Raw genomic sequence first — 13,051 nt, 5'->3', positions numbered from 1 at the left:
GATGATATTGATGAAAAGTTTTTAGCAAACATTTCAGCTTTGTCTTTAGGTGAGGTGACAAAGTCTGAACCATACAAGAGAGGTGGAATTATAGATTTGCCCTTATTATTGATATTATTAAAGATTCTCCAGAAGTCACGAGAGCCTAATTTTTGAGATGAGATACGAGATTTCATAACCTAAGAATAGCGGGTTTTGGCGTTAGTCAAAACCTTTTTACAGTTGTTTCGAGCAGTAATAAACAGACGCCTGTTTTCTGGAGAATAGTTTTGCTGATAAATATGGAAGTAACGGTTTCGATTGGCAATCGCAGCAGCACAGTGTGAGGAAAACCATGGAGGAGAGTGAGGCTTGACCTGGAATCGTCGAGAGGGAATAAAAGATTCCATGCCAGCCTGAATCCACGAAGATATGTAAGAAGCACATTTGTCGACAGGAAGTTGAAAGATTTCTACCCAAGGGCCATCGCGAAGAAAGTCACGGAAAGAATCCCAGTCAGCTTTACTGTAGTTGAACGAGGTTCGGTAATAGGGGGATTCAGGTGATGAAGAAGAATGAGATATTAGTTTTAGAGAGATCAAACCGTGATCAGAAGAACCTAAGGGTGAATGCGGAGAAACTGAGCACTGACTAGGATCAGAAACAAGACATAAGTCGAGTAGAGAAGGTAAATGATTAGGGTTGTCAGGAAAGCGAGTTGGAAAGTTGACTATTTGACTAGGGATTGAGAAAGGCAAAAGTTGTGGGCTTTAATGCCTGCAGAGTCACTGACACTAGAGCCAAGCCATTCAGAGTGGTGAGCATTAAAGTCACCGAAAACAACTATATTAGCTGATGGATAAAGAGAGGGGGCTTGGTCAATATGATCAGAAATAACATCAAAAAGAGTGCAGTCTTGAGATGAAGGAGAGCGATATAGAACAAAGAGAAAGGCAATAGAGTGAAGTGGTGCTAAACGAAAGCACATGAAAGAATAGTCTGTGGATTCAAACCTAGTTTCACGACAAACAGGTGAATTCTTACGAATGTAAATGCCCAAGCCAAGCATGTGACTATTGGAGTCTTTACGAATTAGAGGAAGATAACCATCAACACTAAGATCACAAGATGAGACAGCCGAACTTAAATTAGTCTCACAAAGAGCAAGTAGGTCTGGTGAACTTTGCAAGAGATAAGACTCAACAGAAGAAAAGTTACTTCGAAGACCACGAATATTAGTGAATGATAGGTTTAGAGAACTTGGTGATGATGATGGTTTTTTGTGTTTTATAGGTTTTGGTACTTTATTTATTTTTAAATTAGATTGAAGAACTTGACTCAAAGCATAGATAGTACTCAGAACACCGTTTAATAGCCCAAGCAATTGCCTCATTACTTCTAATAAACCCTAAGCCGTAACAAAGGGCTCCAAATGTGGCCTCCGCAATGCACACCAAAAGTACAAACAGGGACACCATCCATGCGCAACATGGCACTGTTAATACTTTGATATTTTTCAGCTGTTGATGGAATCAGCCTCTCTGAGAGCTGCCACAGAGTTCGGGAAACCTGAGTACCAGCCGGCCTCAGAACCATAAAACTGAGTTTTAGAGCTGTACCCTCATTAGGAGATAATAGAATGAGTTGCCTAGTCATAAAAACAGTGACACAAGCAAACCCATGCATTGAGTCAAGAAGATCCAGCATTCAACATCCTAAACTGGAAACAATGTATTAAAAATACATCTGCGCCAGCCTAATAGATGAAGAAGGGGTGCGAGGCTGGTCAACAGATAGAATCTGTTTACCCCTTAAGTCTTTGCCTAGGAGGCCTTCTACAAGACAGTAGCCGGGTGCATTTAACATCTGCCCAAGATGAGTATTTTTATCGAGACACCATCTCTAGCCTTTACTCAACCAAGAGCCCCAAGGCAGGGGGTGTTTTAAATCGGAGTTGGCATCTCCTAGCCTTTGCCTAAAAAGGCGTATCCTACAAGGCAGCAGGACATGAAGCAGATTGTACTGGTATAATAACATTTGTGTAACTAGTATAATAAGATTTGTGTAACAAGTATAATAACATTTGTAACAAGTATAATAACATTGTGTAACAAGTATAACAAGTATAATATTGTGTAACAAGTATAATAACATTTGTAACAAGTATAATAACATTTGTAACAAGTATAATAACATTTGTAACAAGTATAATAACATTTGTAACAAGTATAGTAACATTTGTAACAAGTATAATAACATTGTGTAACAAGTATAATAACATTTGTAACAAGTATAATAACATTGTGTAACTACATCTGGAGATTTTACAGATGTAGTTACATCTTTTCAATTATGTTAAGAATAACTACATCTGTGCAATTACAGCTGGAGATTTTAAAGATGTAGTTGCATATAAGATTTTTTTCAGGTGTAATTACATTTGGAAGAAATTTTTCCAGATGTTATTGGACTTGGAGAAAAATTACCAGATGTAATTCCATCTTCCTAAAGGTGTTGTAAGAGGTCATTGAATTTCCAGATGATATTGGACAGATGTTGTTGGAGTAAAAAAAAATACAGATGATCTTGGACAAAAGTGTACAGAAAATCTTGGACTACTCTACAAATGTTGTTGGACAGATGTAGTAATCTTTTCCTAATACACCGAACACAGAATAGTTGCCGAATATTCGTGGCATCTCTAATATATACATATAGTTTGAATGTGTTACCTTTTAAGTAACTTAGATTTATTAAAGACATCTAATAAAACACGTTTTTATTGTTATTAAAAGATTGCATACGTTATTAAAAGATTGCATACAATTTGCATACAATCTTTTAATAACGTATACAAATATAACTTCAAAAAAATTACATAAACCACTTTTTTTTAAACACAATTTTACAAATTTTACTTAAGAAAAATAACAGTACTTGAACACCTAAGAAATAGTGGCATAATTTTAACAACCAGAAATGTAGACAACCAGCTCACAAGGTTAAGGTGGTGTAAGGAGAGACAGTCTTTAAAAAGGTGGAAGCAAGAAATTTTATATATATATATATATAAAAAACAATTTAAAGTAATTAGGAACAAAAAATTCTGATTGAATAATTAAAATCTTATAGTTTGCAAGATAACAATGGGAACTTTATATTTTAAGATGCTTTAAATTTATTAAAATAGGTTTTTTATTAGAGAACTGTATTGGTATGTATTTTTATTAGAGAACTGTATTGGTCTATATTTTCATTAGAGAACTGTATTGGTCTATCAGCAGATATTTTTAGATTTTTTAAAAATAATTTTACACCTATTCTTTACCGATAAAAAAAAAACAATTGAAAACGAATAATAAAAGTAAGAAAAATCTTCCACCTTTAGTATTAATTCATTTGATTCTTTAAGCTGTTGCTGAAGTTGAGCATGATTAGATATTAGATTGTCAAGTTGTTCTTTAACAGTTCTTATCTCAATAATCTGCTGCTCAGAAACATCAGTCTGTAAATTAAATGGTCAGTTAAAAATCAAAATAATAATATAACAAAATACAACAATAAAACATAAAACAACAAAATGCAACAATCAAACATAAACATAACAAAATACAACAACAAAACATGAACTTGACAAAATGTAACAATCAAGCATAAAACATGACAAAATGGAAAAAGTCTAACATAACAAAATGCAACAATAAAACATAAAACATAACAAAATGCAACAATCAAACATAAAACATAACAAAATGCAACAGTAAAACATAAAACATAACAAAATGGAATAAAAAAATGGTACTTTTGTTTTTAACTGCTCATTCAACAAAGAGATTAAATGAAGATGTTTTTTTTCAGCATCTTTGAAATCTTGTAACAAACTTTCCACTTTCTTTATCTCGTTTTCACAATCGTGTACCCTTTCTTGAAGAATAGTTTTTTCATGAATCATTTCCTTTACTTGCTCCTTGTGTAACTTTGTTTGATTTTCCAAATTCTTCTCAAGTGAAGATATTGAATCAGAAAGTAGAATCTAAAAGCAAATTTGAAAAGGTAACATTGTTATTATTTAACTTTCAAAATGAAACAGTATGAAGCCATAGATTTAAGGGTTTGAATGTAACAGTATAAAACCACAAACTTTTGGGTTTATATTATGGCTTTAACTTCATTGCAATATTGCTCTCTGAAGACAAGTTGTGAAATAAACCTTAGAAAATAAGTTTATAGCTAATTAAATTTAACAAAACAAATTATTTATTAAGATATTAGCTAAAAACTTTTTTTGTTTTAACGCCATTTTGTTTTATGCAAAGGAAAGTTTGTTAATTTTTTCTTTCAAAAAAATCTGGTCTGATTAAAGCATTTATCTTCAATACCAATAAAATCAAGTATTGTTGTTCAAGTCAAATTATATTTTAATGTTTGGGTTTTTTTCCTTTTGCAATATTTTGTAATATGAACTTCACTGATAACTTTCTTATATTAATAAAATTATTTTTTAATTATAAAAAGATTTAAGAATACTCCATTTGTTTAATGGAGAGAAGTGGATACAGCTGCGGGATGTTAATAACAAGTCCCTCTAATAAAATCTTAAAACCATAAATAATATTTTTGGTAATAATAAAATATAAAAATTTGTCTGTGAAATACTGTTTCTTTTTTTAGTTTTTTTTTTTTGAATAAATTTATTTATTAAAAAAAAAAAAAAAGTATTCTTTTAATAGTTTTTTAAGTAAAAATTTTTTTTTCATTTTGTCAAAAAGTCTGAGAACTGAAATGCTTCATAAACTGAAATGCAGTGAAAAAGTATTGTTATACCCGCAAATTAAAAATAGGAAAACAATTTAATATATGGACGCATAAATTTAATTTATGGACGCATAAATTTAATTTATGGACGCATAAATTTAATTTATGGATGCATAAATTTAATTGTTTAAAAAAACCACTACAGTGAACACAACATTTATCAAACCAGATATTTTTATAGAAATATAAATATAAACAGAATTGTAAGCCAAAAATAGGCTAAGTATCAGAAATAAGATCATTAAGTAACAAAAAAGCTGAAAAGTTTTTATTAATACTAATTTGTTTTAGCAACTTAAATCTCTAGACTTATTTTCTAAGATTTAAGATACGAACACAACTTGTTTTTGTAACTTTAATCAACACTTATTTTGTAAGATTTATTATTATTATTATTATTTTTTTGTTATTTCACCTCCCCAAGGCCAAGAAGGCCACTACAGATGAGGAGGCTATTTAATTGTGGTTATAACCCTCTCTCAACTCTATAATTCCAAAACATGATTTAAGATATGAACACAACTTGTTTTGACACCAGTGTTGGGGATCAAATATGTATTTGTATTTAAATTTGTATTTGAATTTGGTAAAAATAGGCTAAATTGGCATATTTGTATTGTATTTGATCAAAAAAAAATTTAAATAATTGTATTTAATTGAAATGCATTTGCAATTCCATAAACTAGGTTAACTTGTGTTTTTTTTTAGAAAAACTGAGAGGTTTGTTTTTTTATTTTTTTTTTATTTTCATTTTTAACACTAAAATAAAATAAATTTGTTAAAATAAAGAAAATTTTTAGAAGACTTTTTTTCATTCTTCTATTTAGTATCAACCTAGACCCCAGTCCTATATATAACTTAATAACTACTAAATTTTAATTTTAATTTAACCTTTTCTTGAGAGAGCTGCTGAATAACAGCATTTGACCCTTCGCCTGTTTCTATCTAAACAATAATAAATAAGTAGTTAGGGCAGCAACAAAGTTTAAAAAACACAATTTTTTAAGTCAAAAATGCAGTGAAATATATTGTGATATATTTATGTGATTAATGTATAATGTAATATATTGTGATATATTTATGTGATTAATGTATAATGTAAAAAATTATACATTAAAAATATAAATACTGCTATACCTTTGCAATTAATTCAACTTGCTCTCGTTCAAGTCTTACAACTTGGCTTTTCTCAAAAAGCAACTTAGGTTCTAACTCTTTTAAAGTATCCATTAAATCTGCATTTTTCTGTTGAAGCTCATCAACACTAAGCTTATAATTGACTAAATCCTTTTCCATATTAATGATTGTAGATTTCTGTAAAGTTTAATGATAAAATGAACAATTTTTTTTAAAAATAAATTTAATACAAACAGTTTAATACATTTTAAAGCAACAAAAAATACCTCTGCAGTTAATTGATGCTGAGCAGTTTTAATTGCAAGTTCATTTGAATTGACAATCTCAGATTTTTCTTTAAGAGAACATTCAAGAAGCACAATTTTTTGTTCCAAACTTTGAATTTCATTTCGTTGTTGATTTACCTGCTCATGAACAATGCTCAAAGCTTCTGAAGAAGTGTTTATTGCTGTCTGTAAACTATAATACATTAATAAACATTACAACACACTACTAGATAATTATTTTATATATTTATATAAAATAATTATTTAGCAGTGTGTTATTATACTATATATTTTTTTTATAAAACGCTCATTATATGTATGTATGTATGTATGTATGTATGTGTGTATATATATATATATATATATATATATATATATATATATATATATATATATATATATATATATATATAAAATAGGTAAAATAATAAATAAATCATTTTTTAAATAAAATATTATTTTAGATTCAAGTACATATAAAATGACACTGTTTAATTTGAAGCAAAAAAGGGAATTCAACAGGATTTTTTTAATAATAATTTTTTTTCTCTATATTTTTTTTATAAAATAATGATTATTTTTGAAATTTTTATATAATTTCGCTCATTTGAAACCCAACATAACATACATTTGAAAACCTTTTTTTTTGATAATATTAGGAACCTGTTTGGTTTCTCTCTCACCCCTGAAAATATCTTTTATTATAAATTTTTTAAACCCAGTATTATTTTATTATATTAAACACATTTAGGGGGTTTAACTATCTTATACTACTGATTTAGGTGAGCAGTATGACATCATACTGAAATAGCCTGCTGCCGGGGCTTCACTGCATACATCGACTGACAAATAGCTTGACTTGCAGCAGAGTGCTGCTACTCCGCCTGAAGGTTTGGCATGGGGCAGCAATCTTTTCATTCATTATTCTTCATTTTTTTATTCTTTTTCTAAAAAATGCTGTTTCAATTAAGATTAGCAAAAAAAGTGAGCAAATGCTTATATAAACAAACTAAAGTAGATAAATATATATATAAATTTACATATAAATATACATATATATATATGTATATATATGTATATGTATATGTATATATATATATATATATATATATATATATATATATATATATATAAATCGTGTAAACCACGTATAAACTTGAGTACGACTCATACAATCATCACCATAAACTTTTTTCATCAATTCGTATGTCTCAGCTAATTTTTTTCAAGTTTAACACAAAATTTTATATTCGCTCTTTGTTCCATTTTCGTTTTGTAACATTAGGACGCGTTTTTCTTTTATTGAAATGGCTGTAACTTTCACATCTGTCATCCGATTTACATGAATGTAGGTGCGTTTGAAAGAGGAGGAATGTATCTTTTTCATGCTGCAAATTATCAATGGATGGCGCTGCATGTTATATGATTTAAATATGAAGTTTGGTTATTTTTGGGACACACGGTGTATTAAGTTGCATAATAATTGTAAAATTAACAAAATAGTTGTACGTCTTATATACGAATAACTATTCGAACAAAAAACATAAGCATTTGATAAATGTATTTACTATTATTTTAATTTTAAAATTTTGATTTAAATATTAGCAAATCTGTTTATTTAAGTTTTAATGGTCGTGAGGATTTAAATGACGATCTGAGGCCAGGTCGCCCAGAAGCTAGTAATCGTGCTGAATTGGTGGAAAAAGTCTGTGAAATCATTGGTATCGATGCAAATTTTACTACGAGAATGTTGCCTGAGGAATTAAATACAAGTAAAAACACTATTTGGAGAATTTTAACTCAAGATTTGGGTAAAAGAAAGGTAAGTGCGCGTTTTGTTCCACATGAATTTAATGAAGACCAAAAAATCCCTCGTGTGGAGCATTGCAAAGACATTGTTGAAACTGTTGAAAACGATCCAGACTTTCTTGATTCGATCATAACTGGTGATGAGTCATGGTGCTTTAAATATGACCCTGAAACTAAGCACCAATCTCCTGAATGGAAGTCCAAAGGCGAGCCAAAACCAAAAAAATTGCGTTTCCAGAAGTCTCAAATCAAGACAATGTTGATTACTTTTTATGATTCGAAGGGTATTGTCCACAAGGAATTTGTTCCAGAAGGTCGAACTGTTAATGGAGAATACTATTTAGGCGTTTTAGATCGTTTGTGGAAAAGAATTTGTTGTGTTAAACCTGAATATCCAGCAGGAAAACAACTGTTTTTATTGCACGACAATGCACCGCCTCACAAGACCAAAAAAGTGAACAAATTTTTGATGAAAAAACGGATTTCTCTCATCAACAACCCTCCATATTCGCCTGATCTATCACCATGTGACTATTTTCTATTTCCAAAACTGAAAACCAAGATGAAAGGAGCATTTTATGATGATATCCCAGCCATTCAAGCAGCTGTAACCGAGATGCTGAAGAACATTCCTATAAATGGCATAAAAAAATCTATGCATGCGCTGGTTGATCGTGCGAAACGTTGTATTGAGTCTGATGAAACCTATTTTGAATAAATAATAACTTTCAATGATGATATAATGTGTGTTTTATTTTATATCCAAAAAGTTTGGTTATTTTTGGGACACACCGTGTATATGTAAATATATAATGTAATGTAAATATTAATTAAAAGTTGTTTAAAGTATTTAATTAATAATTATTCAAAACATTAATAACTACTAAAGTAAATTTACTAAATTAAAGTTAAAAAAATCTTTAAAATACTATAAACAATTTTTAATAATTATTTACTAATAGCGTGGTTTTTTAGCAACAAAAGCTTTTATTAAAATCTTAAGTAAAATAGTTTTCTTATCGTAACTAAAGTAACATCATCCACCAGTAAATTCATGTATTCAAAAAAATGCCTTTAAACCAACTCCTTATCTTAGGATAAAACTAAACAAGATAAACACAAATGATTAAAATGATAATTGAATTGATGATTAAAAATCATTATTGAGGCACTGATTTTAATTTTGGGGAGGGAGAGGAGAGAGGTGGAGAGGGGGGAGGGGAAAACAAAAACTCCACTCCCCCCTAACATTGCCAAAAAAAAAGTGGTATCCCCAAATAAACTCTGGGTTCTTCACTGTAAATTAGGGTGTCCCAGGAAAAAAAATTTTTTGAATTTAATATTGTGCACTATGTCAATTCTCCTTATTTGGTCCCAGTAGACCACCATAAAAATATCTGGGCTCAAAGCCACTGTTTAGCTGAAGAAGGTGTTTCAGAAAAAACTTGCATATAAATTTTAATGAGTTTTTTTTCCATTTATTGATTGAAATTACGGTAGTATTTAATATTTTTATAAAAAAATCAGATTAACTTAAAGTTAATCATCCAATTCATATATTCTGACTACTATACTTACTGTAACTTGAAAAAGGTTTCATAATTATTTTATTTTTTATTATGATTGCATTGCTTTAAAATGTTTTTTAAATGAAATACTACGGAATACAATAAAAAAAATTAAGTGGTGCAAGAATTATTAAACTTTTTTTGACAAAAATATATTTGAAAAACAAAAATACAGCCATAAAGTGCTTTTTTTATATAAACATTCTTCTTATTTAGTGGCATGTTAAGTCGCCTTCCGCCTGTTGTCTAAAACCACCATCATTGTGTCTTAGAGCCTGACTTTGGAATGTGTCCTTCCAATGAAATCCTGCACTAATTTGATGTGTCTTTTAGCCATGTCATTAACAACTGCTAATTGATGTACACTGGACAAAAATGCCTTGAAAGATTTATTGTTGAGATTTCAATTTAAATTTGACATTCCTTCTTCTTTCAATGAGAGAATGTCATCTTTTGTTATACCAAGATGGAGAAAAAAGAGATAAGACTCCTGAGAAATTAAGTCTAATAGCTTTGGGAGGAGATAGACCTATGTAAAAGGTTCTGGTTGTTCTTTGTCAAAGCTCTTCATCTCTGGAAAATCATATTTTAACAGTTCTACAAGAACAGTATCCTAGTAATAAGTAAATTGCTCTGCTGTTCCACCTTGCTGAGTGAGATGATTTCTGATTCTCTGATTCTGATTCTCTCTTTCTCCTCTAAGCGCTGGTCAGCTAAAGCAAAGATAACACACTGTGGTGATACCAAGTGTGTCTGAGAGTACTAAGATTAAGAGCTTTTCCAATCTTTCTGTATTTCTTGGTGTAAAGTGGATCTATCATAATCTGCGATGAAATCTTGAATGCTCTAAGATCATTGGATGGAGCCTAAGCTACCATTGGGTTTTTCAGAAAGAATAAACAGTAAAAGATCACTATATAATTTGTTGCATCTTGTATCATCTCAATCTCATTGATAATGAGTTGCTTGTTGTAATTCTTGATCATTTGCATTGCTAACAGATACAATGAATCAGCCATAAATCTTTCTTCTTGATGTAGAAACCTGAAGTTCAATAAATCTGCTCCGAGGTAAAAAGCGACCAGTTGACATAAATACTTGTAATCACCTCAGTCAAAAATATTTGTTTTAAGAGCTGTCATGCAGAACTGCATTGTTTCATTTGCAAAGATTGTAAAGAGGGTTCCAAGAAAAAACTCAGGTCTGTTCCAATCAAATTTCTCAATGTTGGTCAATGTATTCACATTGACCAACATTGAGAAATTTGATTGGAAACTCTATGTGGTTGGGCAGATGTCAAAAGCCTGTTTAAGGACTGATCCACTACTTCATAAAAATAACTTATTTTAAAAAGCCGTTTGCCTGTAAATGTTATAATTTTTATTTAGTTATGCTAATGGCAGCAAACTCACCAGCAGTAGTGTGTTTTTATTATATCATGAAACCTTTTCTATAACATGATGAATTGTATTCTAAGTACAACTTAATAAAAAATCATTTAAAATATTGTAAAGTCAAAAAAAAAGTTACTTTAGAGAAGTTAGATGAAAAAACATATGGATTACAAAAATAAAAGCTCGGCCAATTTTATAACTATTCCAGAAGCTCAGCACATTCTTGGCTACTATCACCATCTAGTTGACACCCCTCCCCCACCCCACCATCAAAAGCTGCTATGTTATAAATGATCTTGTGGAAGCTTATAAAACACATTTGAAGAGACAGTCTACTATGGACTTTCTATTGGCGTTTGATATCATCATAAAAAATATAAAAATGAAGACAGAATTAGAAACAGATCTTTTATGATAATTAAACGCTAATAGAAAGAGCTGTTTATCAGCCAGCCAAACAGTTGTTGAGCATTCAACTAATGCCAGATGATAGCAAAAAACATTGATCTTGATTATGTAAAGCAATTATATACAGGGTCAAGCTCTCAAAATGAAGATGACTCTGACAATTTTCAGCCATTGTTGGAATCACCAAAAAGAAAGCTTAAATCAAAATTGAGTAATAATACTTCTCAAAATAATTTTTTTTTTTTTTTTATAAAATGCATTTATTTTATTTTTGGTTTAAGGCCATGCCAATTGCTATCATGTGCACAGAAGTTGGTAATTCTACCCATAAAAGAGCTAGGGCAACTTGGTCATAAGGTTTTTCCAAGAAGATATTTCAACTCCACATTAATCTGCTATTTTTAGAGTTAAAGGTTGAAAGTCACAATTCCGGATAAACTTAAAACAAGTTTGTCTATTCAACCATATTTTATCTTACATTTTGGTATTAAATCCAATATTTTAGTAAATTGGTCTCAAAACACTACATACTACAAGAACCTCCAAAAATCTACCAACTATGACAAAAGAAAGATTGTTTGAGTATGATGTTGCTTATAAAATATCTTTCATTATTATTTGTGACACCTGCTCTGTCAATACAGATTAATTTATATTATTTATTTATATATTTATTTTTAAATGTATATGATTTAATAAATAATTACATTTTATTTTAGTTAAAACATTTCAATAAATATATCTTATGATGGTTCTGGTGAATTAATAGGGATTTTAAGGTATGAGCTATTCAAAAGACCTATTCCTTATTATGGGTGCAATGCACACATTTTGGACCTTGTTTTCAAAAAAAAAAAATTTTTCACTTGCCAACACCAACAAAACTGCCAGCTTCAACTGATTTTAAGTTAAAAAAACCTGATGATTAAAGGCTAGGTTTGTTTCTTTAAATTTTCTTTAACAGCTTGACAGTTCGGTAAATATTTTTCATTACCAATGATATGTATGAATTGTATATGTAGTTTATTGTTTGTTTTTCCGGGTTATGCATGCATTGGTTAGACACTACTTAAATACCAATATTTTCTCGAAAATGGAGCTGTCAACCAAATTGCCATGTTCTCACTCAGCAAGGTGGAACAGCAGAGCAATTTACTTATTACTAGGATACTTTCTGATCCCTGAAGAAAGACTGCCATTGAAAGAAATAGAAAAGTTTATTAGCTGTTTTTGGTCAAATGCATCATGGCCAACCCCAAGAACCTTTGACCAGAAATATCCTTTGAAGTAACATCCGATGTAAACAGACTAAGTCTGATGATGCTCTTGAGAGACTTTTTTAAGTGAAATGTTTATTAAAATTTCTAACCAAAATTAGTTTAACTTTATAAACTTTGTTATAAATTTAGAGTTTATATTTTAAATTAAATTAGTTTTAAAAAAACAAAAATATAGAAAGTCTTATCTCCAAAAAGTAACTTTATTCTTTGACCTAATAAAATTTTAAAACATTTCATTCTTTTTTATAAAGTTGATTTTAGAATAAAATTATTTATTATTTAGAAATATAAATAATTTTATTTTAGTTTTACATATTTTTGAAAAAAGTTATTATAGCACTAGTAGACAGCAATTTCAAAAAACTAGTGACTACAACAAGGCTAGATGGAAACAG

General features: G+C 29.7%; 1 protein-coding gene across 6 annotated transcripts in view; it reads right to left on the bottom strand.

The window, feature by feature from the left end:
* The window catches only part of LOC100200189 (early endosome antigen 1), a 105,207-nt gene that overhangs the window by 56,669 nt on the left and 35,487 nt on the right, over positions 1 to 13,051 (bottom strand). For all 6 annotated transcript variants that reach the window (XM_065818267.1, XM_065818269.1, XM_065818268.1 and 3 more), the window contains 5 exons: positions 6,198 to 6,390; positions 5,932 to 6,108; positions 5,686 to 5,739; positions 3,782 to 4,012; positions 3,362 to 3,484 (listed from right to left, as the gene is read on the bottom strand). In XM_065818267.1, coding sequence (XP_065674339.1) covers positions 3,362 to 3,484; positions 3,782 to 4,012; positions 5,686 to 5,739; positions 5,932 to 6,108; positions 6,198 to 6,390 — 778 coding nt within the window. The remainder of the gene's footprint in view (positions 1 to 3,361; positions 3,485 to 3,781; positions 4,013 to 5,685; positions 5,740 to 5,931; positions 6,109 to 6,197; positions 6,391 to 13,051) is intronic.

This window comes from Hydra vulgaris, chromosome 14 (genome assembly GCF_038396675.1).
Source record: "Hydra vulgaris chromosome 14, alternate assembly HydraT2T_AEP".
NCBI classification, from domain to species: domain Eukaryota; kingdom Metazoa; phylum Cnidaria; class Hydrozoa; order Anthoathecata; family Hydridae; genus Hydra; species Hydra vulgaris.
The sequence above is the reverse complement of the archived record's forward strand: the minus strand, read 5'-3'. Positions and strand labels throughout refer to the sequence as shown.